This window comes from Perca flavescens, chromosome 20 (genome assembly GCF_004354835.1).
Source record: "Perca flavescens isolate YP-PL-M2 chromosome 20, PFLA_1.0, whole genome shotgun sequence".
Lineage (NCBI taxonomy): Eukaryota > Metazoa > Chordata > Actinopteri > Perciformes > Percidae > Perca > Perca flavescens.
The window spans coordinates 25,242,980-25,268,441 of record NC_041350.1 but is presented as its reverse complement, the minus strand read 5'-3'; the positions used below and the strand labels follow the sequence as shown (position 1 = coordinate 25,268,441).

Here is a 25,462-nt window from a genome sequence, read left to right as displayed (position 1 = left end):
GTCTCTTTTATATAGACCTTAGTGGTCCCCTAATACTGTATCTGAAGTCTCTTTTATATAGACCTTAGTGGTCCCCTAATACTGTATCTGAAGTCTCTTTTATATAGACCTTAGTGGTCCCCTAATACTGTATCTGAAGTCTCTTTTATATAGACCTTAGTGGTCCCCTAGTACTGTATCTGAAGTGTCTTTTATATAGACCTTAGTGGTCCCCTAATACTGTATCTGAAGTGTCTTTTATATAGACCTTAGGGGTCCCCTAATACTGTATCTGAATTCTCTTTTATATAGACCTTAGTGGTCCACTAATACTGTATTTGAAGTCTCTTTCCCAAAATTCAGCCTTGGTGCAGAATTACAGCCACTAGAGCCAGTCCCACAATGCACTTTCCTTAGGATGTGCCATTTCTGTGTCTGTAGCTTTAAATGCTATTGAGGAGGAGAAACTTCTTTCAATCAACTTGTTAATAAGAAAAATATGTACAATTCCTTGTTGGGACCGTTTGTCTGTGATGTCATGTTTTTGTTTCTTTAATTGTACAAGCTGAAGTTCTTGCACGCACAATAAAAATGAACTCAATTTAGTCTTCTCTGCTCTGACTACACAATAAGTCTTCATACAGTCTGAGGAATAAAATAAATCCAGACACACAAGGTTAAAAAACAAACAGAACCTTCACCACCGATTGACACAAAGCAAGCATGGCACTTAATTTATTCAAATCAAATTCATGAATCACTTTGATAATACCTAGAAACGACGTCACATAACATGTGCATCATATCTGATTGATAATAACATAATGATTAATAGAATGGCCAAGTTGTAGTTCCTGCGCTCGGCTGCTGGAGGGGGTTTTTGTAATGATTAACACACATTAACACATTCAAGATTAGAAGGGTCAGGCATTTGCACAATTTATGTACACTAGCACTACAGAAAATATATATACTTTAAAGTATTTGATTCTCTTTAGCATCTAGAACTAGTCAATAGGGGAATACATTGCCAGACAAATGTTGAGTAGTGCAAACATCAACAAACGTGTTTCTTAGCCACAGGAAGACTGATCAGATAAATATAGCGCATTATCATGGGTTTACCTGTTCTAAATCTACAAACTAACTGGTCCATTGCCCAATTTTCACCACAGAGCCTGACATTGTTAGCCAGGGCTTTATTAAGACTCAAGGAAAAGGGGGGGGGGGACTAGTTTTTGAAAGCAGGTCACAGTGGCAGCTAAATCCTAGCAAAGCCATTTTGCAAACTTACTAGAACAGGTTCCCAGGAAGATACACACACAAGCCCAAAAAGATAGTGTGAAATCTTCATTCTTAACGCCACAGTTTTTAGTTGTAACTAATCAAGCAGTTGTTTAAATATTAAAATCACATTATACACGTTGAGTCAGCAGTGGCTCCAACAGGCCTCAGGTGGTTACTGGCTTTGAAAGAGTGTCAAACTCGCTGTGGTTGAAGTCCCGACAATTGAAAAAGATAATTACAATGTATTGGCAGTAGCTAGGTTAACCCATATGAAAAGAAAAAAAAAAAAAAAAAAGGTTCCGATTAACTGTTGAGATAATAACTTACAAAAGGGAGGAACCAAAGCCATGGCACTTCAGTGAGTAAAACACAAATGTCTGTGGAGCAGGTCCTGCGTTGCTTTAAGGGACACACTTAGAGCTGGCTGGTCTGAACTGCTCTGACACAAGTCAGAGATAAGGAGTGATAAGATCCTGTTAGCATTAAAAACACTGTCTGTTTGGAAGTGGAATCACACATCTTACAAGTTTCACTTTGAACCATTACATATTTATACGGACAAAGACACACGTGCCAACTATCCATTGAACAGCATGAGTAAACTTAGAATAAAACTTACTCACTGCAATAGCAACCAGCTTTAAAATCGTACCTTGCTATAAGATCATTTCTCACGTGAAAAGTTCAACAGCAGTAGTATTAACTGTGACCCTCTAAAAGTTTTTCTAATAAATAATGTTCCATTACCTAGGGGTGGAAAAAAATCATAGTGACATTGCAGAAATCAACCCAAGGCACCGAACTTTTCCCTTTGTTTACAGAGCAGTGCAGAGGCAGAAACTCAAGATCTATGACATTCTCTACCTAATGCTTGGTCTGACAGCGGGCACTCGTAGTGTGGGCCAGGGCCGCCTGCTGAGAAGATGAGATGAGGGTGTGTTCTGATATCAACTTTTTTCCACCCAAAAAAAAGAAAAACAATATTGAAATTTAGTGTAGGAACCGGATGCTCATTTTCTGTTCTACGTCCACTTTCTCCAAGACCTGAGGAAAAAACCGAAACAGAACAGGTTCAGATGCTGAAAGAAAAAAAAAAGACTTCCATGTTGTGGTCCTGTAATGTGTAATAGACACAGCCAGGGTTAAACAGAGCTCAACACGGGCACGTTAGCATTAACTCCAACAGGCAAAACATTAGTCAGTTTCATTTGAAACATTTTAACCTTGTTAGCAGTTGTTCACACAAATTAAGAAACTGTGCAAAAATAATGAAAACCAGATTAGATTAACCTAAAAGAATCCATCCGGTTTATATTGTGTTCTCATAGCAGTAGCTAAACAAGTTCTGCCCTGAAATGTGTAAAATGTGTCCTTGGAATATTATTTTCTCCCCCCCCTTTCTGTCTTTCTGTGGCCACTCCTGGGCTCTCGTTTATGTCCCACTGGGGCTTCCGATGCTAAAAATGTACAGTTATGTGCTCATGGTAATGGTACATGGTCAAAGCTTTTCATTGGGTGTGGCAGTAGCTTGGGTACAGGTTTAGATTTAGAGTACCCCGGCTCGACAGCAATACGAGTAAAAACTCCTTTGTTCTATGTGCCATAACTCGGCTTAATCTTTTTTTAGAGATTGCTCCAGTGGTGAAACATTTTTGTACTCCTGTCTTTGCATTGTTGTCTTGTTTGTTTGTATGATGTTTGAATGGGTTTCTTTTTATCTTGCACTTCTGACTGCATATCAAGTTTCCCATTGGGAATAATAATAATAATAATAAATAATAATGAAGTGACTGAACAGGAGGGTGTCTGCTTTCAAGTCCCCGTACCCCCCCCTGGGCACTGCCGTGGTGCCCTTGAGCACCGAAACCCCAACTGCTTGGAGTGCTGACAATGTGGCCGCCTCTTCACTCTAACACCTCTCCATTATTGCATTTCTATGGGTCCTGTGTGTGCATGGGTGTGTAAATTTCGGGCCTGTGTGTGTAATGTAACAACAACAAAGGGCAACATTTTTATTTCTGCATTAAGGGATTAATAAATTACCTTTTTAAAAGCACCCTTCTAAAAGCATTTGTTACTTAGCTAAATAGTATAAATGAGTAGCCTAAATGAATAAACAATGGCTATGTATATCTAAGGGGACAAGTTTCTCATTACTTTTAGATTCTTAGTTTATATTCTGAGATATTAAGTCAATATATTGAGATACTAAGTCAATATATTGAGATACTAAGTCTATATATTGAGATACTAAGTCTATATGAGATACTAAGTCAATATTTTGAGATACTAAGTCTATATATTGAGATACTAAGTCTATATATTGAGATACTAAGTCTATATATTAAGATACTAAGTCTATATATTGAGATATTAAGTCAATATATTGAGATACTAAGTCTATATATTGAGATACTAAGTCTATATATTGAGATACTAAGTCTATATGAGATACTAAGTCAATATATTGAGATACTAAGTCTATATATTGAGATACTAAGTCTATATATTGAGATACTAAGTCTATATATTGAGATACTAAGTCTATATGAGATACTAAGTCAATATTTTGAGATACTAAGTCTATATGAGATACTAAGTCTATATATTGAGATACTAAGTCTATATATTGAGATACTAAGTCTATATATTGAGATACTAAGTCTATATGAGATACTAAGTCAATATATTGAGATACTAAGTCTATGTATTGAGATACTAAGTCTATATGAGATACTAAGTCTATATGAGATACTAAGTCTATATGAGATACTAAGTCTATATATTGAGATACTAAGTCTATATGAGATACTAAGTCTATATATTGAGATACTAAGTCTATATGAGATACTAAGTCTATATGAGATACTAAGTCTATATATTGAGATACTAAGTCTATATGAGATACTAAGGTCTATATATTGAGATACTAAGTCTATATATTGAGATACTAAGTCTATATGAGATACTAAGGTCTATATATTGAGATACTAAGTCTATATATTGAGCTACTAAGTCAGTATTTTGAGATATTAAGTCATACAGTTCCCTCTGACCACAAAACTTGCCTTGATGAATTCATTGAAGGAAATGGAGTTATCTCCATTGGTGTCAGCCTCCTGTATGGTCCTGTCAGCAATGCTGCCAAGCTGTTCATCTGAAATGTTTACACCAACCATCATCCGTAAGACCTGTAAAGAATGAACAGAAAGTCCCTCAACGGTTAAGGAATACCAGTGAAAGAAGATTAAATAACAGCCAAGAGGTTTGCCAGAACAATATGACGATGGTGCTACGTGTGTTTGATCACCACACGAGATAATGTGTAGTTATTACGGTTGAACGGCAAGCACACAGCAGCCACGCTCGACTGTCGAAATGGCAGGATTTGAAATACAGTGAGTGAACACATATTTACTGGAAAAGAAGGCAAGGTTACTTTGAGTCGCACGTTTAGAGTGCTCGTGTATCACATTGAAGCGGGCGACACAGCAGTGTTTTGCGCAAAACAAGAGATCTGTCTGAGTCATTTAACACCCGAGCTTATAGCAATTACAGGTCGCACAATGTCACCAAACCCAGATGGCTTCACACAGGGACAACAAATAACATGGAGGGAGCCAAAACACAGGATAATAGACTGTGTCGGGAAAAAAAAAAAAAAGAAGTAAAAAATAAATAATCAACCTGTAGTTAAGGCGAGATATTGCATCATTAGCAGCCCAAGGGCAAAGTATTGTCATCGACAGGGTAAGTCTGTCTCTGTAGAACATTTTGATATGGACATTGCACAATAGCGTTCGTTCCTTTGTCAAACATACACTGAATAGCAAATAGCAAAAGAAAAAAGACGTCATCTTTGAAAATCTAATTATTGACCATCTGGCTGATTGTTTCGACTAGCCGTTTGCTGTGACTCAGCGTCCCATTGACGTGACAAAATAAACCCAGTCCACTCACCTGCAGCAACTCATCCCGAGAGATTTTGTCATCTCTGTCCAGGTCATACAGGCGGAAAGCAACTGGAACAATGAAAGAAATATATAGACGTCATGACCAACACAAGTTAGCTCACTTTATATAAATGGTCTGAATGTTCCATCAAAGCATGTGGACGCTTGGTCACCATCTCCACCCGGACACGCCCCGGGGTGACCGAGCTCTACACTCACAAAGCAGCTTGTTTGTCCTGCTGTTGAGTGGCTCGCTGACAGCGGCGTTCTTGCTCTTTTCATTGTCCTCAATTGGTCTGAAGTGAGCTAAGGTCCGCATGAAGCCCCTGAAGTTGACCTGGTCCTCTCTTTTTAAAAAAAATAAAAAACAAAACACAGACAGAGAATAATAGAACATGGGCACATTCAACCAAGAATAAAAAGATAATTAGTGCAACTGTGTTACAGCTCAGATGACTAACTAATAAGTAATCCAAGCGAGGTGTTCGTGCAACACATTGAAAACTCTAAATAGTCGTAACCTAACACTATTTTACACATGAAGCCGCTGAAGTTGACCTGGTCCTCTCTTTAAAAAAAAAAAAAAAAAAAAGAGCCAGAGAATACTATAACATAGCACTATTAAACTAAGAATAAAAAAAATAATTAGTGCAACTTTGTCACAGTACAGCTCAGATGACTAACTAGTAAGTAAGCCGAGCTAGGTGTTCGTGCAACATATTTTAAAACTCGAAACAGTCGTAACCTAACACTATTTTACGCATTCAAACGCTGTCAAGTTGTCACAATGTTCTGCAGCAAACTAGAGAAAGAAGAACCCAACTAGAAACCATTACAAGCCATGGCTAAAATTAAGACGCCTACACATCGGACTTTTATGGATTTTAATGATACATTTGGAAACATCTGGTTTTCAACTTTCAGACTGATATAAACAGCAAAACAGCTGCAGAATAAACAGAAAAAACCTGCGGTGGTCAAAAACCCCGGAGGATTTTTTTAATTTTATTTTTCCAAACAGAAATTTGGCAAAAGAGACTGGAGCTTCTGAGGTCTGCAGTCGGCCAGCCACAACTGAACAGCCCGGTGGCCTCGTTCAGATTTGCGGTGGCTGTGAATCAAAGCTATAATACACACGCCTGTGGAAAACAAGATCTTTAAAAAGACGACAGACCAATAACAGGGACAACTCACCCCTCGGGAAAGAACGCATTGATGATTCTGTCTCCCAGCGGATTGATGGCCAACTCCGGGATTCTCTGGAAATCTTCTCGGCTGCAGACATGAGGAGATTATTTAGTTTTCTCTCTCAAAACGAGATACTGTTCATATAAAACCGTACAGCAATTTACCGCAGATCTTAAGCTGTGATCGACTTGAAAAAGACAAAGCTCGTGTGGCCCATTATTCTTTAAAAGCAAAGAAGATGGAACGGAAAACAGGAGGGCAAATGAATACGTCTTATGACTGACTTCTGCCAGTGAAAAATGCCCTTGGTCCATCGGTAGGATAGGAAGATAGTCAGCTTAGACAGATCTCACTGTTGTGGCAACTAATCAATGATAAGAAAGTCACCTTGGGGGGAAAGGAGAATGTATCTTGACGGCGTGCCGTGACAGAAAGCAACCGAGGCACAACGAGCTGAAACAAGAACTCGTTTTGTGCGAACACGTCTTTCAAAAAGGTATGAGTTCTCCACTTGCGGCCAAATCACAAAGACTGGTCCAAACCAAGTTTTAAACCAATGTTTTAGCAGCTTTAATAATTACCTATTTCTTCACCTATTGCTTGTTCTGTCCAGACTACAGATAGAACAAGAAGTTAATCACAAACCGTAGAAATGTCTCAACTGAATACTGAATTCTCAATGCGCTCAGATAATAAGCTACATGAAAGATGTCATTATCAATCACAGTGAACCCCATTTGAGTGATGACAACCTTTATCCAATGACAATACAGTGCCACTGCCCTATTGGATTTCTATTCAAATGCATTCATTGAATAGAACTAGTTTTAAAAGAACATTTTTCTGCACCTTCAAACAACTAAAATTGACTGAAATGCTCTTTTTCAATTCAATTTAAAATAGCCTTTTCGTTTCTGCGTATTTATAGTACAGGTCTGTAACTGTGTTATAGGAACATCAAAATGGAAAAAAAAAAAAAAGGAATATTTTCTTGGTGAAAGAATATTTTAAAAAAGGTACCACTGTAAGATGTTTTCGACCACTACCCCACACAAGCAAGGCATTTCCAAAATCCAATCAGTTTGTTACTGGCCAACCTGTCCTCCATTATAGAAGATGTCCTGCTAGTCTTGTATGGTTACTGCCATGTGACTGGTAAAGAAACCAAACTAATCAGCCACAGTATCTAATTGGTATAGGGCTGGGCGATATGGAGAAAATCAAATCTCACAATATTTTTGACTAAATACCTCGATCTCAATGTGTGCTTTAACAAGATATTTAAACATTGATATTTTTGATAAATAATCATCAGCAATGTGGATAAATGCAGATAATAGAACAGTTACATCAGTCTGGTGTGTTCAGAAAATGACATCACTTTACTGTAATGCAGCCTTTAAAACCAGGAAAAGATAACACTTATGCCATATTACGATATCAATATAATATCGATATACTGCCCAGCCCTACTAATTGGTGTTTATTCTCACAGTGGTGTAATGTAACCAAGTTAATTTACTCAAGTACTGTACTTATGTGCAAATGTTGATGTACTTGTACTTCACTTGAATCTTTTCTTTCCATGCCAGCTTCTACTTCTACTCCGCTACATCTCAGAGAGAAATATTGTACTTTTTACTCCACTTCATTCATCTGACCGCTTTAATTACTTTACAAATTAAGATTTGTTCACGCAAAACACATGTAGTTTATAAGAATTACCATGTTTGAGTATAACTTAAACTACTCAACAATATAACAGCTAAGTCCAGCTGAAATTAGACTATTAAACACTTAGTTGATTGACAGAACTGTTTGGATCATTTCCAGTTTCTGAAATGGGAGGATTGTTCTGCATTAAGTACTTTTACTTGTAATAATAAGTGCATTTTCATGATGATACTTATATACTTTGACTTAAGTAACATTTCCAATTAAGGACTTTTGCTTATAACAGAGTATTTCCACAGTGTGGTATTAGTACTTTTACTTAAGTACGGGATCTGAATACATCTTCCACCACTAGTGGTTATGTTATAGCATACCTGAGGGTGCCGTTTTCTCCTTTATCCAGACTGGTGAAGCGGCTGTACAGGCGGGTGATCTGACTGTGGGAGACTGTGGAGAAGATCCCAAATAAGGAGGTTTTTACTACACGATAGGGCTGGGCGATATGGAGAAAATCAAATATCACGATATTTTTACATTTTATTTTTGATAAATAATCATCAGTAATGTGGATCTAATGACTAAGTGTGTAAAGGCAAATAACAGAACAGTTACAGCAGTCTGGTAAGTTCAGAAAATGACATCACTTTACTGTAATGCAGCCTTTAAAACCAGGAAAAGACAACACTTATATACCATATAGCCATATTACGATATCCAAAATCTAAGATGATATCTACTCTCATATCACGATATCGATATAATATCGATATATTGCCCAGCTCTACTACACGATGGAGTCGAAGATATCAGGTAAACAACATTTCACCTAAACACGGCACCTCAATACCCTACCAGGAGTCATCTTTGGAGCTGGCATGTGTGCATCACCCAGTCAAACAGCCAAGAGAGTAAGCCACAGCAGCAATGTAGCTAGCTAAGTCATGCAATAAATAGTATTAGCATAACTTCCTTCTGGGACGTGATTGAAAGATCTTACTTACTAAATACAAATTAAGCTTCAAGTAACTGGCAACAGAAATGTGTAGGCAGCTAATGTCTAACGTTAACAGGCTCCACACAGGAATTAGTTTGAGCTCAACTCACAGCCAGTCTCCTTCTTAATCTCTTCGATTTCCTCTTCTCGGAGTAATGTGGACGCTCTGGATCCCATGGCGAAAAGAATAAAAGGGGTTATATTCTAACGGACTTGCTTGCCGGACCGGTCTTGCGAAACCTCACCAGCTGTGGAAGAATGTCTATCCGGGTTTATGTTAAAGTTAGCAAACGAGCTAACTCGGCGAGCTAAAAGCAGCTTCACTCGTGAAAGCAGCCGCGAACTAATACAGCCGTGACAGCTAACGTTAACTAGCTACAGTTTAATCCAACCGGCCGTTTTATGTTCTCCTAGGGATGAAGCTCGGCAAATAGCCTGTTTGCTAGTAGAGCTTCTCTATGCTCTGTCGTGCATTCATATTACCAAGACGGGTTCCGGCAGGTATCTTCCTATTTACGAGGTAGGTGGAGTAGAGGGCAGGTACTAAACGAGGCCGCCTCCCTTCCAGGCATAGCTTCCAGGACGTAGACGAAGGCAGGTCCCGCCCACTCTGCCTCTGATTGGCTTACTCTGGTATTCTTATCCAAGCGTTACCGATCTAATTCTCCAATCAACTAAGGCAACGAGTTCTAGCCAATCAGAGCCAGAGTAGGGGAGAAGGGTGGGTTTCGCCTTGTGACGCCCACCACAGAGTGGGTAGCACAATTTCTTGCCTGCTTAAAATTCGAAACTAATGTCTTGTAGTATACACCTATATATATTGTTTATGTATTGTTAAAATATGACTTAAAATTCAAAAGAAAACTAGCCAGCAGCTATTTGAAAGTTCATAGATTCCCGTTAGTCTAAAGAACAGCTAGGTGCAGAGTGGGGGACCATCCTGCTAGGGTGACCATCTCAAACTCAACAGTCGGCCAGGCTCAGGCTCAAATGCTGTTGAAAATATAAAAATTCCAATAAATACGCATATGCATATGGAACTAAATTCAAGCCACTTTCTAACAAGTAATCATCCCATTTATTGATGAAAACATAATAACAAACGGCATTACCAATAAAAGACCTCCTCCAGATATACTGTATGTGTTTAATGTGTTTAATAATAATAATTTGTCGGGGGTTTTGTCCTGAAAAGTTAAAAAAAATAATACTTTTTTTACTTACTTAATTTAAAAAACCTATGAATGTGAAAGTTTTTTTTAAATTTTAGTTAGGCTCAAACATCCAAGTAAAGTAACTAATAAAGCAAAACACATGTTTGAGTGGAGTTGGACTTGATGTGACAGATGTGCACATCCTTAAATCATAAATATTTAGCAAAACATAAAATAATGAATATCAATATTTAATAATAAAAAGCGTTACAAGTTGTCTCCCTGTTGTAACAAAAAAGGAGCTCACACAAACATATACTTAACAGTTTTTTTTGGTCAAACTACAAATGAACATAGACTGCAAGGCAAACATGGAAGTCAGTAATATCAATAGTGAGTGTTTGGGTGTAACATGAAGTGTGTGTGTGTGTGTGTGTGTGTGTGTGTGTGTGTGTGTGTGTGTGTGTGTGTGTGTGTGTGTGTGTGTGTGTGTGTGTGCAAGGATATAGCTTCATCATACTTTTTATGACGCTGGGTGACCAATGTTATGGCACATCTCAAATTAAATGAGAAAGAATGAGATGCTCCCTTGGGGGCTCAGATAAGAAATTTAAAAAAAGTGTGGCAGCCCTTTTTAGAACATATAGAAAATAATTTCAGACCTAGCATATAAATGTATATCTATGCCCTGCATCCCCCACCCTCCTCTCTCAATATATTGTATTTTATTATTTCTTTGTTGTCATGCATTATTTTTCACATCTATTTTAATGTATATTTCAACACGTCAACATTGGTTTTCCATTACTTAAAATGTTGACAATGTAAATATTGCTTGGAAACCTGTGCAAAAACCCAATAAAGATTATTTCAATAATAATACTTTTTTTTTTATTTTATTTTAAGATGCAAGTCAGAAAAACGTCACTAGATGGTGCAATTTCATTATTATTTCATGCAGGAATTTAATGTGCAGCATTTGTTATGTGATGTGATGACATGATGTGTATGATGCTGCACACCTATCAATTAAAACAAATCTGCCCCAAGCCACTGAGCCAAATCTGTGGCACAGATACTAATCACAAAGTATAGCTGTCATTAGTTTTGCAAGCAAAGTGTTTGGTAATAAATAATAGCAAATAATACCAAAACTAATCCAAAACGCAATTAAGATGGTGAGATAGATGATAACTTTAGGGACCACCAATGTTATTACAATTCATCCAGAAAGGGACTGGAATATGTGTACACATCCTGTCAATCCATCCCGTAGTTCTCAAAACCACAAATGTGTACCACATGGTGGCACTTGAGAACCCCTCAGGGCATCTTTAAAGCCATTAGGATTTATGGTCTGTGAAGTCCAAATGATGGGATGCTTCACAGGATAAACCCTTTTTCATATTTTCCAATTAATCAAGTCAATGTGAATCTTGGGTGCCCGGCTAGCTCACCCGGTAGAGCAGGTGCCCATGTATAGTGTATAGGTTTACATTCACATTTGCACATTGGCTATGGAAACTTCTTAACATTTTGATACCAGTCAACCTTAGTGTAAATGTTTTTATTTGTCTCATCCATCATTTGAAACTGGGCCCTTTTTTTCTTTGTTTTTATGTACAGTTCTATACAAAGCACTAGGATGTAATCAAGGCATCATGCTGTATAGAGATGAGGAGGAAGAGGATATTTTTTAATGTGGGTAAAGTAGGAGTCCCAGTTGGATCAGGCACTAAATATGCTTTCAAAATCCTTCTAACAGAAGGAAATATCCTGTAAAATGTATCAGGTGTCGAAAAAGCTCACAGGGAGAGCCAAAAGTCCCCAAAAAGCTTACAGTGGATTATGCTAAAGGAAGATTTGTGGGGATCTAACGGTCTGTTAGGCAGAGGAGCTCACACTTAAAAAAAAAAAAAAAAAGAAAGAGTTTCTGTCATAAGACAAGAAAGTAGGCTTAGGTAGAATTATTTTAACACGTTACAAATCCATCTTCTGAAGACTAGCTACTGTTAATGTGTGAAGAATCCTACCATGTGGAATATTATCTTAAAAAAAAAAAAAGTTTTGTTTTCATGTCAAGAATAAAAAAAAAAAAAAGCATATCCACACAGGTAAAAAAAAAAATAAAAAGTCATTTTTTTGCAGTTTTGATCTTTCAGATTTATTTCAAGATCCCAGTGTGTTACAACAAAGACTCTTGAGGTTGAACAAACATTCAATGTTCAGTGGTATGTCCTTTACATGTCAATCAACCATTCATGCCAGGCCGTCCTTACCACAAATATGGCAAAGAGCAAAAATAAATGTACATGAATTCCATGTTATAATTGTCTATCCTATGTCCTTAAGAAAAAAAATAAAAATAAAATAAGAAACAGTAAAATATCATCCATAAACCTTTGATAGTGATACCATAAAACAAGTTAAAAAGTTCTCTGTAAAATCAAAAACACATCACAAGTTTGATAAAAAAGAAAAAAAATTAGTGTGTTGATAAAACAATAACGTCAATTCCACGTCAGATTGATTCATAAGCAGTGCAAAAAGAAGCTCCGTCTTCTCAGGCCTTCCCAAATGAAAGAAGGTGTTTGATGGGAGACTTTCACAGTTTAGTAAAGACCTTTACACACAGAGTCCATGGCCAGCTTGATGCTGCAGAGACAAGAAAAACACAATAGGTTTCAGCATCAAATATTTACTTATTTAAAAAGGACACATAATGAAATGATCTTTAACTTGTTTTTTTATGTAGTTTTATATATATTAAACCACAATCAGAATACTTTTTACGCCCTACTGTTGAATAAGAATCATAAAACTGCCAAGGCAACAGAAACGGGCAGAGAAGTGGTAAATGAAGTGGGGGCGTACCTGTCAGCAGAGTATCCTCTCTCACACAGGTTCACCAGAGCGTACAGATGTCTCAGAGCGTATTCATACTGAAACACACACAGGAGGACATCACAAAATCAACTTTTTGTGGCCCAAATAGTAGGCCTATTAGTATTTTGCCTATTCTAAGTAAATTATTGGAAAAGATTGTATTTGAGCAAGTGCGAGATTACTTTACTAACAATGATTTGACCACTATGTTTCAGCATGCTTATAGGTATGGTCATTCCACCTGCACTGCAATGACACAAATGTCGGATAGCTGGCTTACATCAATTGATAACTCAATGCTGGTGGGTACACTACTACTGGATTTTAGTGCTGCCTTTGATGTGATTGACCATGACATTTTGATTTCTAAACTTATTAGTTATGGTTTTACTTCCTCAACAATTAAGTGGTTTAAGAGCTATTTGTCGGAGAGGTCGCAAAAGAGTTTATTTTAATGGTGCATTATCTTGTAGCAAGTCCGTGGATTGTGGTGTTCCTCAAGGAAGTTGCCTCGGACCTTTGTTATTTTCAATTTTCACAAATGATATGCCGTATATACTCAGTAAGGCATCATTAACTATGTTTGCAGATGATTGTACTCTTTATTATGCAGCCCCTACATGTTCAGAGCTTAATCAGGTTCTGTCTTGTGAAATTAGCAAATTGTATAATTGGATCAACACAAATAAGCTTGTACTAAATCTTTCAAAAACTATGAGTATAATATTTGGTTCTAAGTATAGATTATCTGACAATCCTAAAATTAATATACAAGTTAATGGTCAAAATGTACAGCAAGTGAAAAAGGTGAAGCTTCTTGGACTTTGGCTCGATTCTACATTGTCATGGTCTGATCACATCAGCAAAGTTGTTGCTAAAATGGGCAGAGCTGTTGCAGTAATGCGTAAATGTGCACAATTTTTAAATTCACGGTTGTTTAGTCGTGTTGTTTGTACATTGGTTTTGTGTCATTTGGATTATTGTTCTGTTGTATGGTCTGCTGCATCATGCAGTCATTTAAAAAATTACAAGTGGCTCAAAATAAGGCTGCTAGACTGGTCCTTGGTTGTTCTTTGAGAACTAGTGTTGCAGAAATGCATGAACGTCTTGCTTGGCTGGTGGTCAAGCACAGACTATCTGCTAATATGTTAGGATATTTTCATAGAATTATTAACACTCGGATTCCAAAATTTCTTTATGACTATATAATTTACTATTCAGATATGCACTCACATTACACAAGAGGGGCGAATAGTCGACAGATTTCTTTACCCCTACCTAAATCTGACTCTATGAAGAGGACCGTGTTTTATAGGTCAATTGTGTTTTGGAACAATCTTCCAGTTGGGGTTCGGGATATCAAGGGAAAAACTGGTTTTAAAAAAAGACTAAGACTATATTTGTATTCAACATCATAATATTGTCTGGATTGGCTGAGAGTTGTTGTATAACGTGCTATGTTGTTTTGTATTATTTTACTATTATTCTAATCAGTACTTTTTGTATTGTTATTTTTTATGTGTATTAATATATGATATTTTTGTGAGTAATTGTGATTGTAATTACTCACATACGTTTTGTATGTATTGTTTGGACCCCAGGAAGACTAGCTGTCGTCTCGGCGGCGGCTAATGGGGATCCTTTTAAATAAACAAATAAACATGTCACACTAATGGCCCCGCCCGCAGTGTGGGATACTGACATGGTAATGACCCAAAAAGTGTATTTCCTCTTTTAGCATTTTTGGCACACCAAATGTCAAACAGCTCCAGAGGAAAAAGGAAGAGGAAATATTTTCTGAATAAAAAACACAAACCGCTAAATGAACATACCAAGGGAAATATTGGGATTAAGTTACTATCAAGGGATTGTAACTGTGATTGGTCAAATTCTCCTGTCACGTTCTAGATTATCTAAAACCTGAAAAACCGAGCCAAGGGAAGGCGCACAAGTCTGGTTCTGTCTCAGAACCCTTGAATATGCTGAAAGATTATTATGGAACATTTGCCCAACGACGCCAAAAATAAATTGCCTACCACAGCTATAAAATGCCTTTATCTGAATGAATTGAGTTATCAAAATCAACTAAGATAACAATAAATGACAATAAAAGTGAATAGCTAAAATAAACATGTCAATTAACCTTTTTTTTGTGGACAGTGTAACATCATCTAGTATACTCTTCTACTACTACTACTACTACTACTACTACTACTACAACAATACTTTCTTCCTGTCTCCATTACGGTCACATCACATGGCTTCCGGCCATTCAAGTCATGGACCAATTTGCTGAAGTAAGCTTGTTCTTACTTACTTCCCCTTTACGACCACTGACAATGCAAAATTTATGTTTTTGTCTGATCATTTCCGACAGTAGGGCTTGACTCTCACAAAAGACGCACCAACTCTTTTCACATTTATCAGGTAAAAATAAGTGATTTACGAGTTACAAATTTGTGCAGTTAAGTGAGTTTGGTGAATCTGATATAGGACACCGGTACGCACAGAAAACAGTTCTTGCATGTGGTGTTAATACAAGCTCTCTGGATTAGAGTCAGCTGAAGTAGGAAAAAAACAAACAAATGAATACCTACTGATGAATAGCATGTGAAACACATCTGGCGTTTTCTCTTTTGAAGAGACATGTGAGTAACGCCAGATACACACTGCCCGCAAGTGCTGCTACCGCTGTGAAGAGTAGATTTTTGACCAATCGCGCTGCTTTCTGTTGATACCAGACGCGATTTCTCCGCCGTGGTCACAATATTTTTTTTTTTTTTTTTTTTTTTTTTTTTTTTACTGCAAGTTTCAACCATCAGCTATAGAGGAATCCTGCCAAAACTAACTCTAATCAACAGTTATGTTAACCACCAACACTTTATACATTTGGTGGCTCGCGGCCTTCTTTGCAGCTCTACCTGAGTTTTGTGCCAGTTGAAGCAGTTGTATTTGTAGTGGTTGACTGCAGCCTTGTAGCACTGATGCTGGGTGAGTTTGGCTCTGTCGTTGAGAACATCCTCAGCTTTGAGGTGGTTACCAGTCACCCTCTGGACCACTTGGCGCATAGTATCAGCCAGCATCTCCCGGACCTGACACACAGACACAGACACACACACACAGACACACACACACAGACACACACACACAGACACACACACACAGACACACACACACACACACACAGACACACACACAGACACACACACAGACACACAGACACACACACACACACACACACACACACACACACACACACACACACACACACACACACACACAACACACACAACACACACACAGTTAGAAATCTGTAAAAATCTGTAACATGAGAAACTGTCATGGTAAATGCTCAATTTGTGAAGGTAAATCTTCCCGATAAATCAGATTTGCATGGCATCCGTGAAAAGTCCTTCACGGAGGAAACATGCAAACACCACACTGTACCTTGAGGTGGGTGCTGATCTCCATCAGCAGCCCCCTCGCAACTGCGAGATCGTTGGTGGACATCATCTTCCTCTTGAGGATGGCCAGAGGAACGTCGGGGCTCGGGGTCAGATCAGGATTTTGAACCGGCTGCAGGTTCATTGGAGGAGCGGGTTGGCCGCTGGCCTTGCGGTTACCCTGAAACGCTATGACCTTCATGTGGCCCATAGTCTAGAGAGTATAGAGTTCGAGATAAGTATCAAAATAAGGGCAAGGAATCAAACATTTCCCTCCCTTACAGTCGCCCTCAAGAGTTCATTCTCTCACCTTGTTTCCAAACTGCTGGACGTGGCTGGTGTTTGTGTGGCTCTTTACGATCTTAAACTGCTTCGTCAAAGTTTCCTTTTTCAGGTCCTCCTGGAAACATAATGAGACAAAAAAAACAAAAACAAAAAACAGATATCAGCAACAACTTCTTTTTTTCAAAACTCCTAAATCAACTGGATGCATTTATATTTTCTGTTGATGGAGTTCAAATTTCTGTTTGGGTAGGATTACATATTGCAGGGCCACAGGTGCAATTACTGCTGATGCAAAGTAGCAAACTACGGTTGCTGCTGTTGGAAACGTTCACCACTTCCTTATCCTGTTCCTGTCTCTTAGCCACCAGGTGTTTGGAACAGCAACTAAACCTTTAATGGACTTCATGTGGTCGGAGTCGCTATTGTACAGTTTACCATCAGTGAGCAACAAAGTTGTAAAATTACCATTAACATTGCATGAAAAGACGAGTAACGTCACCCACCACATCGGAGTCCTCCATCCAGTTAACGCTGTACCAGTCTCCCAGGTATGTGTCCCTCTTCTCGTCATAGTAGCAGGCGTAAGAGGACTCCTCGGAGTTGGCTGCTGTGGTGGCGTACACTGAAAAACAGAGATATATTCTCATGTCATGGTGTGTAATTGTTTGGTAGAAAATTATAATTTTCCAGAAGGCAAACATAAACAGGGCTCCCATGTCTGTTTGACCACATCAGAAACATTTCAAAAAGACAACAGCTGAATCTCTAAAGGACAGTTTGTGAACTCACTCTAACAAGGTAAATGCCAGTTCAAGAGTGAATATGTTCTAGAAAATAAACTGCAGTTTTACATTTGGACTTAAAATATCTTAGTCATTTGGACCACAGATGAAAGTGGGTTTAAAAAAGGGGATGTAAAACAAATTTGGTTTAGCCTGATAAAACCTAAACCTTGTTCATCACATGAGGCCAAGCACATGACAGAGTGACACAAATTGCCACGAGCCGTAATGCTGACCTCAGTGTCTGACTAGACACGACAACAAACAACTAAAAGTAAAGTCCACAAACCGCAGTGCTGAGCTCAGCCTAGCCCTGACAACATTGTAAAGAGAAAAAATAAATAAATAAATAAATATCACATGAGCTTTTACTGTGGAGTCTTGAGTTATTGTTTGGAACTCAACATCAATTTTAGGTGAAGTCAAATCTAAAATCACGTCACGAGGAAAAAAGGCAAGGTTCATGTTGTCGAGGGTTTTAAGTGGTTCATTGATTGACACTTTTTACTGATCGTTGCCGCTCGATTATCTCCAGGTTTTTACTGAAAAGTGATTATGAGGTAAAGATCAACTCACCGTCTATGTCAGCAGGTAGGTCGGTCATCATTGACCCGGACTCACATGCCTCGATGTAGAACACCATCTGTGAATGTGTTACGGGGGTTTAAAAAAAAAAAAAAAAAGACAAAAACAAGTGAAATGATCTGATCTTCAAGCACAGCTACATCACCTTATCACTGACCTACATACTGTAGGGCATGTATACACATATAGGCCTAAAATATATAAGTAACAAAAACAGCATAATGCTGCATACCTTGTTGTATTTCTTATTTTCGTGCATGTATTTAATGGTTTCTTGGAGGTCTGCAACATTGAGCTGCAGAGAAAGAGAGAGGACAAAACATTTAATTTAACAGTTTCAGAGTAGGTAAACCACCAGGTTACACTTTTAGTTCTTTGCACATCCTGCTTTGATCCGATTTGTAGTCTTGTTTACTTAGTCTTTATTTAACTAATTACTGATTTAAAATGAAAATTTGAAATAAAAAAATAACAAAAAAAAAAACATGTTTACATAGATCAAAGCAAGATGTTAAAAAAAAGGTATCATTTTGGAGATTGTCAGAGGTATCTTTTCGACCCAAGTACCAAATCATTTTAAAACGATACGCACGTTTCAAAGACTATGCAGCTCTTGATCTGTGTTATATAGGTCATTGTCTGTCCCCCAACTTCCATCATCCTTTATGATGTAGGATCAACTTTTTGTGTAGTGCCCGAATGCTGATCAGACGTCAAATTCATGTCTCCATACTGTAAGGTATTCACATATATAGTAACTCAGTCCATGGGGACTTGGTTTGGGAACCGGAGGGTCGGCGAATCAAGCCACCGCCAGTTGGCTTCCTGGGCACTGCCGAGGTGCACTTGAGCACGGGACCAAACCTCCAACTGCTTGGAGCGCCATCCTAGTTAGGCAGCCCCCTTGACCATACATACATCCATCTATCCATCCATCCATCCATCCATCCTGAATAGATGTAATTTCCCTTTGCAGGATTAATAACGTACCTTTCTCTATATATAAAAAAAAAAGACATGACTAATCTTAAGAGAGATAATTATCTAACAAAACAAGTTGAGCAACATAGGACTAGTTGCTTATGCGTTTGGTGCAGTAAGGTCATGAGTGAACATTAACAGAAGCAGGAAATAGAAAAGTGCTCACATCATCATTGGGAAAGGCAAGTATTCCAGGGCCCCCGTGGTCGGTAAAGTACACAAACACGTGATCGTTGGGGCCGCTGCCAAGACAAACAGACCAAAGTTAGGGAAAAGAATTCTAGATAAACCAGATTTTGTGCTGCTCGGATTACGGTTATCTCTTCAAGAGAGTCAATACTCCTCCTCTCTCTTGTTAAATGTGATCACTTGCCTCTTCAACACTTTTCCAGAGCCACCTGTGACTTTTGAGGAGTCACCCTTCAGCACTGCCAAGAAGTTTTGTGGGGTCACTGCCTGCAGGGAGAACACCCAGTCAGAAATAAAAAAAAAATAAATAAAAAAAAAGAAGTCTCTTAAAATGATCTGTTTGAATGTCAAAACATGCTGAAATACATTTATTCAGGAGCTTTGATACTGTTTTATAAATATTTGCACTGAAGCACTCACATCCCCGGTGTAGTCTTTCGGAACTCCCTTGTACACATCTGTGCCATTTGGCCTGTTAATCACTATCCCAGGGGTGGGGTTACTGGAAATAAAAATATGAATCAGGTATGCAGAAGGAAGTGAAACTGGCTGACAAAACACTTTGTCACCTGATCAGTGAATCATACATCTGTTCCCGTTCGGTCAGAAACTAGTGTAAACTCCACAGCGCTTAAGGGTTTTCCCCCGTTCACTGCAAAACCCCATTCAGTAAGTCTCAACAACAAGGACTCTAATGGGTGAGAAACTGCACTGTAGCCATTGCTTTTTGCAGTCGGTATGGAAAATTGTGCAAGCTGCACTCTTGCCTGCATTGTTTTAAATACAAGTTAGTTACTAACGACCAATCCATTACACGTTAATAACCGTGTCAACCATACATGCGTATGATATGGATGTAGACAATAACTTATCCCTAAAACCTGACTTACATTATGTCAAGGTATTTTGATGCATGGACACATGCTATTAAATGAAGCTGCAGTGGAAATAATCGGTTCTGCAGCTTCTCTGTACACACACACACACACAAGTCCCCAACTAAAAAGATATAACCGTGTTTACAGTATATTTTCTTTACTTATCTGTCATATCACAAAGCTGCCCACTACTGACTAATCAAACTAATTATTTCCCCCTTCGTATAAATTCTACTTAAGCCTTTGTCTAAACATACAAATCATATTTTCCATACATTCCAGCAGGTTATTATATACACAAGAACAGTTTGGGGTTTATAATATACAGTAGCAAAGTGAAATATAAAAAGTAAATGGCTGAGAGTGAAATAATTAACTGAGCCGGTGGACAATCATCCCAGTCTGTAACAGTGATCCTAATTCTGACTCAAACTGACGGATCGGCTTTCACTGCTGCTCTTCCATCCAGTCACCATGTCAGTAATTTAACTCCAAGTCAAAGTCCTGAAGGAGCACTTCAATTAGTTTCTTGTGACTCCTCTCAGAGGATCTCTTTAACTCAGCCTGTTAATGCTGCTGCTCTGACAGTGAAGCGCGCAGGGCCGACATGCCACAGTGACATACAAAATGCCGACATGCGGGTGCGATTTTTCTGTGGTTTACAGATAGGGCTCCACACCTCCACGCTGCTACATTGCTGCACAGTTCTGAGTGTTTCTGTACTGTAGTTCCAACAACTCCAGCAGAGCGATGCGTTTAACCTCATGGATTCGCATCATGTCAATTTCAGGAATCACATTCTCCCAGGTCAGCTTTGACTAAACGTATTATTCTGAAAGCAGGACCTACACTATTTGGATCAAGTAGCTCATGAAAAATAAGTCAGATTTAGTAGGCTACAGCGGTTTGTTTTTTGTTGTTGTTAAATCAACATAAAATAGTAATAGAGCTTGGGAATTCCTGTAATTCCACTTAACAGAAACATGCAATAGAGTATGTATTGAAGATTTATAAAGACTGGAACTTTGCAACGCTTTATCACAATTAGGAACAGTGTTCAATGTATCTGAGGCTGACTGATTTTTTTCACATTCAACTAACCGTGAAAAAGGAAGGTCAACAATTAACATAAATAAACTACAGTGGGTATTTTTTGTGAACATTTCAAAAGGAAAGAAGAAGTCTCTGTATCACAAAGATCTGCTGCACAGAAACTAAAATGTCAACTCACTCCTCACTATGGGCCAGGTCATCGTACATCATAACCACAATCTGCTCATCTGGGATGCCATTCCTGTGGACAATCTGGTAGGCATGGCAAGCATCAGCCTGAGAGAGGAAAGAAAAAAAAGAACATGTAGAGGTCAGTTGCACATTTTTAGAAAAGACTGGAAAGATTCTTGGAGAGCATGCATTGTGAAGGGGAAGTAGCTTATCTGTGAAGTTGATATTATCAAAAACCAATGCGGATTGTACAAAATAACAACGGAGTCATGCACAGTTTGCACTTGATAAGGTGACATTGTGGGAACAGTTGAATGTTTATACACTTCTCACCTGGTGCCTGTAGTTGTACCAGCCATTTGAGCCAGCTACGATAACCACCCAGTTCTTCCCACCGTCCGGGTCCTGAGTGGGGAACGCATTAACCAGCCCGAGACTCAGGCCGAGCACGGCGAAGATGACTGGCTTAAACATGTCCTCGCCTTCTGTGGAAGTTCTGAATAAAATGACAGGTATAGTTAGGACCCCTTCCTTATCAAATTCACTCCTATAACAATATTACTGATGCTTGTTGGACTGCGAGGTGGCAACAAACAACGCCGGGTAAGCACAAAATAACACAAACACTTTACCCGAGTGCCTGGGTGTCACAAGACCATATCAATTATCGGAATAGCTAACGTTAGCTAGCTGGTAAATTAGCAAAACAAGCTAACAAAACAGACTTTTTAAAAGAGCTGTGAACTCGACAAAGCTATTATACAATAATAATTGAATACGCCAATGTAGTCCCAAAGGACTTACAAAGAGACAAATGTTTTTTTTTTTACCTTTTTTTTGTTGTGGTGTACGAAGGAGACAGCAGTTTGCTACCACATGAAGATCCTCGGCAGGAGTCAGTGGGACATTATATATGACGTCGGGAAAAAAGGTTGGTAGGAATTCTCCCCGCAGCAGCCAATCACAGGCCGATGTGGTTGAAGAGCAACAACACATGATTGGGCCATATACAGTACGGATTAGGCTCGTCTTGTTCTCTGGTGAAAACTAGTTTAACTAGAATTTCAATCATTTCTGAGACAACAATCACTTCTTTAAAACGGCCCTTTTATTGTTTATAAGAAAAAGCAGTGGCTTTTGCCTTTACTAACATTAGTCTGGTCAAGTGGTGTAATGTACATTTACTTAACTACTGTACTAAAGTCCAGTTTTGAGATACTTGTTCTTTACTTTTTTACTTAAAATATCTGAATACTTATTCTACAATTTGTGGAAAGTAATATACTCAGGTACTTTACTTGACTATTTCCTTTCATTTTACACACATTTATTTTTTACCTTACGTTGCAGTGTAAGATTTTTCCTACACAACATACAATATAATACAAGTGCACAAAATCTCCTGATCAACAAGTTCTTATCATTTGTAATTGCGTCATAAAAGTCTAATTTTTAACTGCAATTTGTATGTCTTACAAGTGACAGAAGGGCTGTTTGAACATACAGTAATGTGGACTTAACTGGTTGATCTTTACCTGTTGATAAAGCATTAATTGGCAGTTATTAGAACCTTAAAAATACAGATTTAGGTCTTTGGCAGAACAGTGAAGAAACTAAGCAGTTATCAGACAAATGTCAAGAGATCCTCCACCATATAAGTGTGGGTAAACTTTCCAAAATCTTGGGAGAAAGAAACAACATAACTTTCTCTCTCTCATATATATATATATATATATATATATATATATATGTCTACCAGGCTTTCTACGGAGTTAAATCCTTTTTTTGTTTCTGTATAATGGACTTTACTGTTTAAAGTGGAATGTTATCTTATTATCTATTGTGAGGAATGAATGATTGCCTCACGGGGAAACTGTCAATATTTTAGCACTGTGGGTTATTCTAACAAAATAGAGAAAACTGAGAAATGCAATAACAGAACCACTGAAAGGTAATATGATAGACTTGCTGTACAAACTTGTATTATATCAGTTATATGTTCCTAAATTGAGCCATCATGACAATTTAAAATAAATTTCGGGTTCGGCCACCGTAGGAGTTAAAACGCGCTTGGAATGGGAGGGGAGATGGGAAAGATTCTTACACAATGTAGCTTTAAGTTGCCTTGTACCCATTTCCTAAATACTTTTCTAATGTTGGCGTTCTGTGCCTGTCAATTTAGCTGACATTTATTTGTAACCCTAGTTCAGAGAATTCAAATTATAAGATCCAAAAATGAATAAAATCTGGAAGATTACACACTTAAAATAGTTTAAAATCAGATTGTCATTTTTCAGACCAATATGACACCAATTTCGCAGCAGGTTATGAAATTCTTTTTAACCCATTTAAAAAGTACAGTAAAGAAATGTCATATGATTCGTAGGATTCTCTTCCATAAAAAAAAACCCTGTATAAACCACAGCAAGTAACCCATAAAATCCCATACCACTGCACCTGCTTTGCCCTTTTGTGCAACAGGTTGTTTATTGTATATATTGTATTTGATCTAAAAGCCCCTTTTGATGACTGAGTTTAATATGTACTAGTGTGTAATAATAATAATAATTTGAATTTATATAGCACTTTTCAAAGACTCCAAGTCTTTAATTAGATTCAAGACATTTGATTTGGAGAATTCAATAAACTGACACACAAACAATCTGAAGAGACGTATTAAAGATGTCAGCAATAAATCAAATTTTTATTTCTCCATATAGAAAAGAATTAAGTTAAATAGTGAAACAGTCCATCAAAAATGCGGCATCTCGTTTGCAACCAATGGTCCTTAATACATTAACCTTTGTCCCAAAATGAAAAAAAAAAAAAAAAATGTAACAAAGTGTAAATACCATGTTCACAGTAATAAATATTGAAAAGAAAATCTTTTATACATTGACATTATATATATATATATATATTTTGTGTAAATATATATATTTATATAGATATAGAATCATATACAGTAAAAAGTTATTTTCAAGTTTATCAAACATAAAATAGTAAAATAAAAATGGCTGAAAACAGAATGATTGCATTTTTTTTTCATTCCCAAGGCATCGGTAACCATGGTCATTCAGAGTCTGTAATAAATAAAATGTGATATTATCTAAAGAGTGTAGTGCATCACTGTAAATTAATAAAAGAAAAAAAAAAATTATAGTGCAAGTTCTTTTTTTCTTTGCGCAAAGTAATCTTGCAAATTTCAAACTAATCCAAACGGAATGACGACAACGAAACGGAGGAGTTTGCTGAGCGCAGCAACGCGAAGTCTCGGACTTCGATCTGTTCTGTGCACCGCAACTTTCTCTGTACTCTTGGCAGCGGAAAAATAATAAAAAAAGCTTTCACATGTGTGAAACCATGGCAGATATTCAATACCAGGCTTATTTTGGCAAATGACTTAAAGACAAACAAAACACACATGACAATCTCCACATGCTCTTTACACTCAGCTCTGTCAGAATTGCCAACGAAATAGTTGATTCAATGCATAGAAATGAATTACCAGTAGCAAGAACTAACTTAACTTAAGGGTTGTTTACTGTCATGCAGCATTTCTGAGACGCAAAGCAAGGCAGATATTGTGGATGTGTGTGTGTCGATGCAGTAAAGGATGAATCTGCTTGCACTTTTCCCTGGCTTCCTTCCCCTCAGCGATAAGGAACGAGGGAGCGGGGGAGAGCTCCCATTTCCTGTTTGTCTGCAGGCTCCCGCGTCCTGCTGAAAGCCAGGGAGGTCTGGCTTCGTCTTCACACAACCAAGTGTGCGTTTGGGTTTGTGTGTGTGTTTGCGTGTCTCAAACCTCTGCACCCAACTCAATGACCCCAGTCTCAAAAATGGGCACTAGCTTATCTTCCACCTGTACCAGCAGGATGGTCTTGTCGATATGGGAGCGATTGGCTGGGTCTCGGCTACAAGGCACCCACCGGTGAATCACCTGCAGAGGGCAAAACAGAGGAGGCAGCTTTGTGAGAGGA

At 38.0% G+C, this 25,462-nt stretch overlaps 3 protein-coding genes across 7 annotated transcripts in view; all 3 read right to left on the bottom strand.

Moving 5' to 3' along the window:
* Positions 1-686: 686 nt before the first annotated feature.
* On the bottom strand, positions 687-9,644 carry chp1 (calcineurin-like EF-hand protein 1). The gene is made up of 7 exons (XM_028565340.1): positions 9,186-9,644; positions 8,456-8,528; positions 6,414-6,494; positions 5,439-5,566; positions 5,227-5,288; positions 4,335-4,457; positions 687-2,310 (listed from the first exon to the last, which is right to left on the bottom strand). The coding sequence occupies exons 1-7, from the start codon at positions 9,250-9,252 to the stop codon at positions 2,257-2,259; spliced, it is 588 nt and encodes a 195-aa protein (XP_028421141.1). The 5' UTR covers positions 9,253-9,644; the 3' UTR covers positions 687-2,256.
* A 2,730-nt stretch (positions 9,645-12,374) lies between these two features.
* Positions 12,375-22,423, bottom strand: lgmn (legumain). 2 transcript variants are annotated; one of them, XM_028565323.1, is made up of 14 exons: positions 22,313-22,423; positions 21,816-21,978; positions 21,490-21,587; positions 19,801-19,882; positions 19,565-19,647; positions 19,358-19,433; positions 18,443-18,505; positions 18,202-18,268; positions 17,347-17,465; positions 16,869-16,958; positions 16,563-16,772; positions 16,037-16,207; positions 13,104-13,171; positions 12,375-12,884 (listed from the first exon to the last, which is right to left on the bottom strand). In XM_028565323.1, the coding sequence occupies exons 2-14, from the start codon at positions 21,954-21,956 to the stop codon at positions 12,842-12,844; spliced, it is 1,311 nt and encodes a 436-aa protein (XP_028421124.1). In that variant the 5' UTR covers positions 21,957-21,978; positions 22,313-22,423; the 3' UTR covers positions 12,375-12,841. The 2 variants fall into 2 exon arrangements, with proteins under 2 accessions (XP_028421124.1, XP_028421125.1); XM_028565324.1 differs by having other exon boundaries at positions 21,816-21,980; positions 22,316-22,400.
* Positions 22,424-24,158: 1,735 nt separating this feature from the next.
* The window catches only part of pcnx1 (pecanex 1), a 51,448-nt gene continuing 50,144 nt past the window's right edge, over positions 24,159-25,462 (bottom strand). For all 4 annotated transcript variants that reach the window (XM_028565277.1, XM_028565278.1, XM_028565279.1 and 1 more), the window contains one exon: positions 24,159-25,422. In XM_028565277.1, coding sequence (XP_028421078.1) covers positions 25,282-25,422 — 141 coding nt within the window. In that variant the 3' untranslated portion in view covers positions 24,159-25,281. The remainder of the gene's footprint in view (positions 25,423-25,462) is intronic.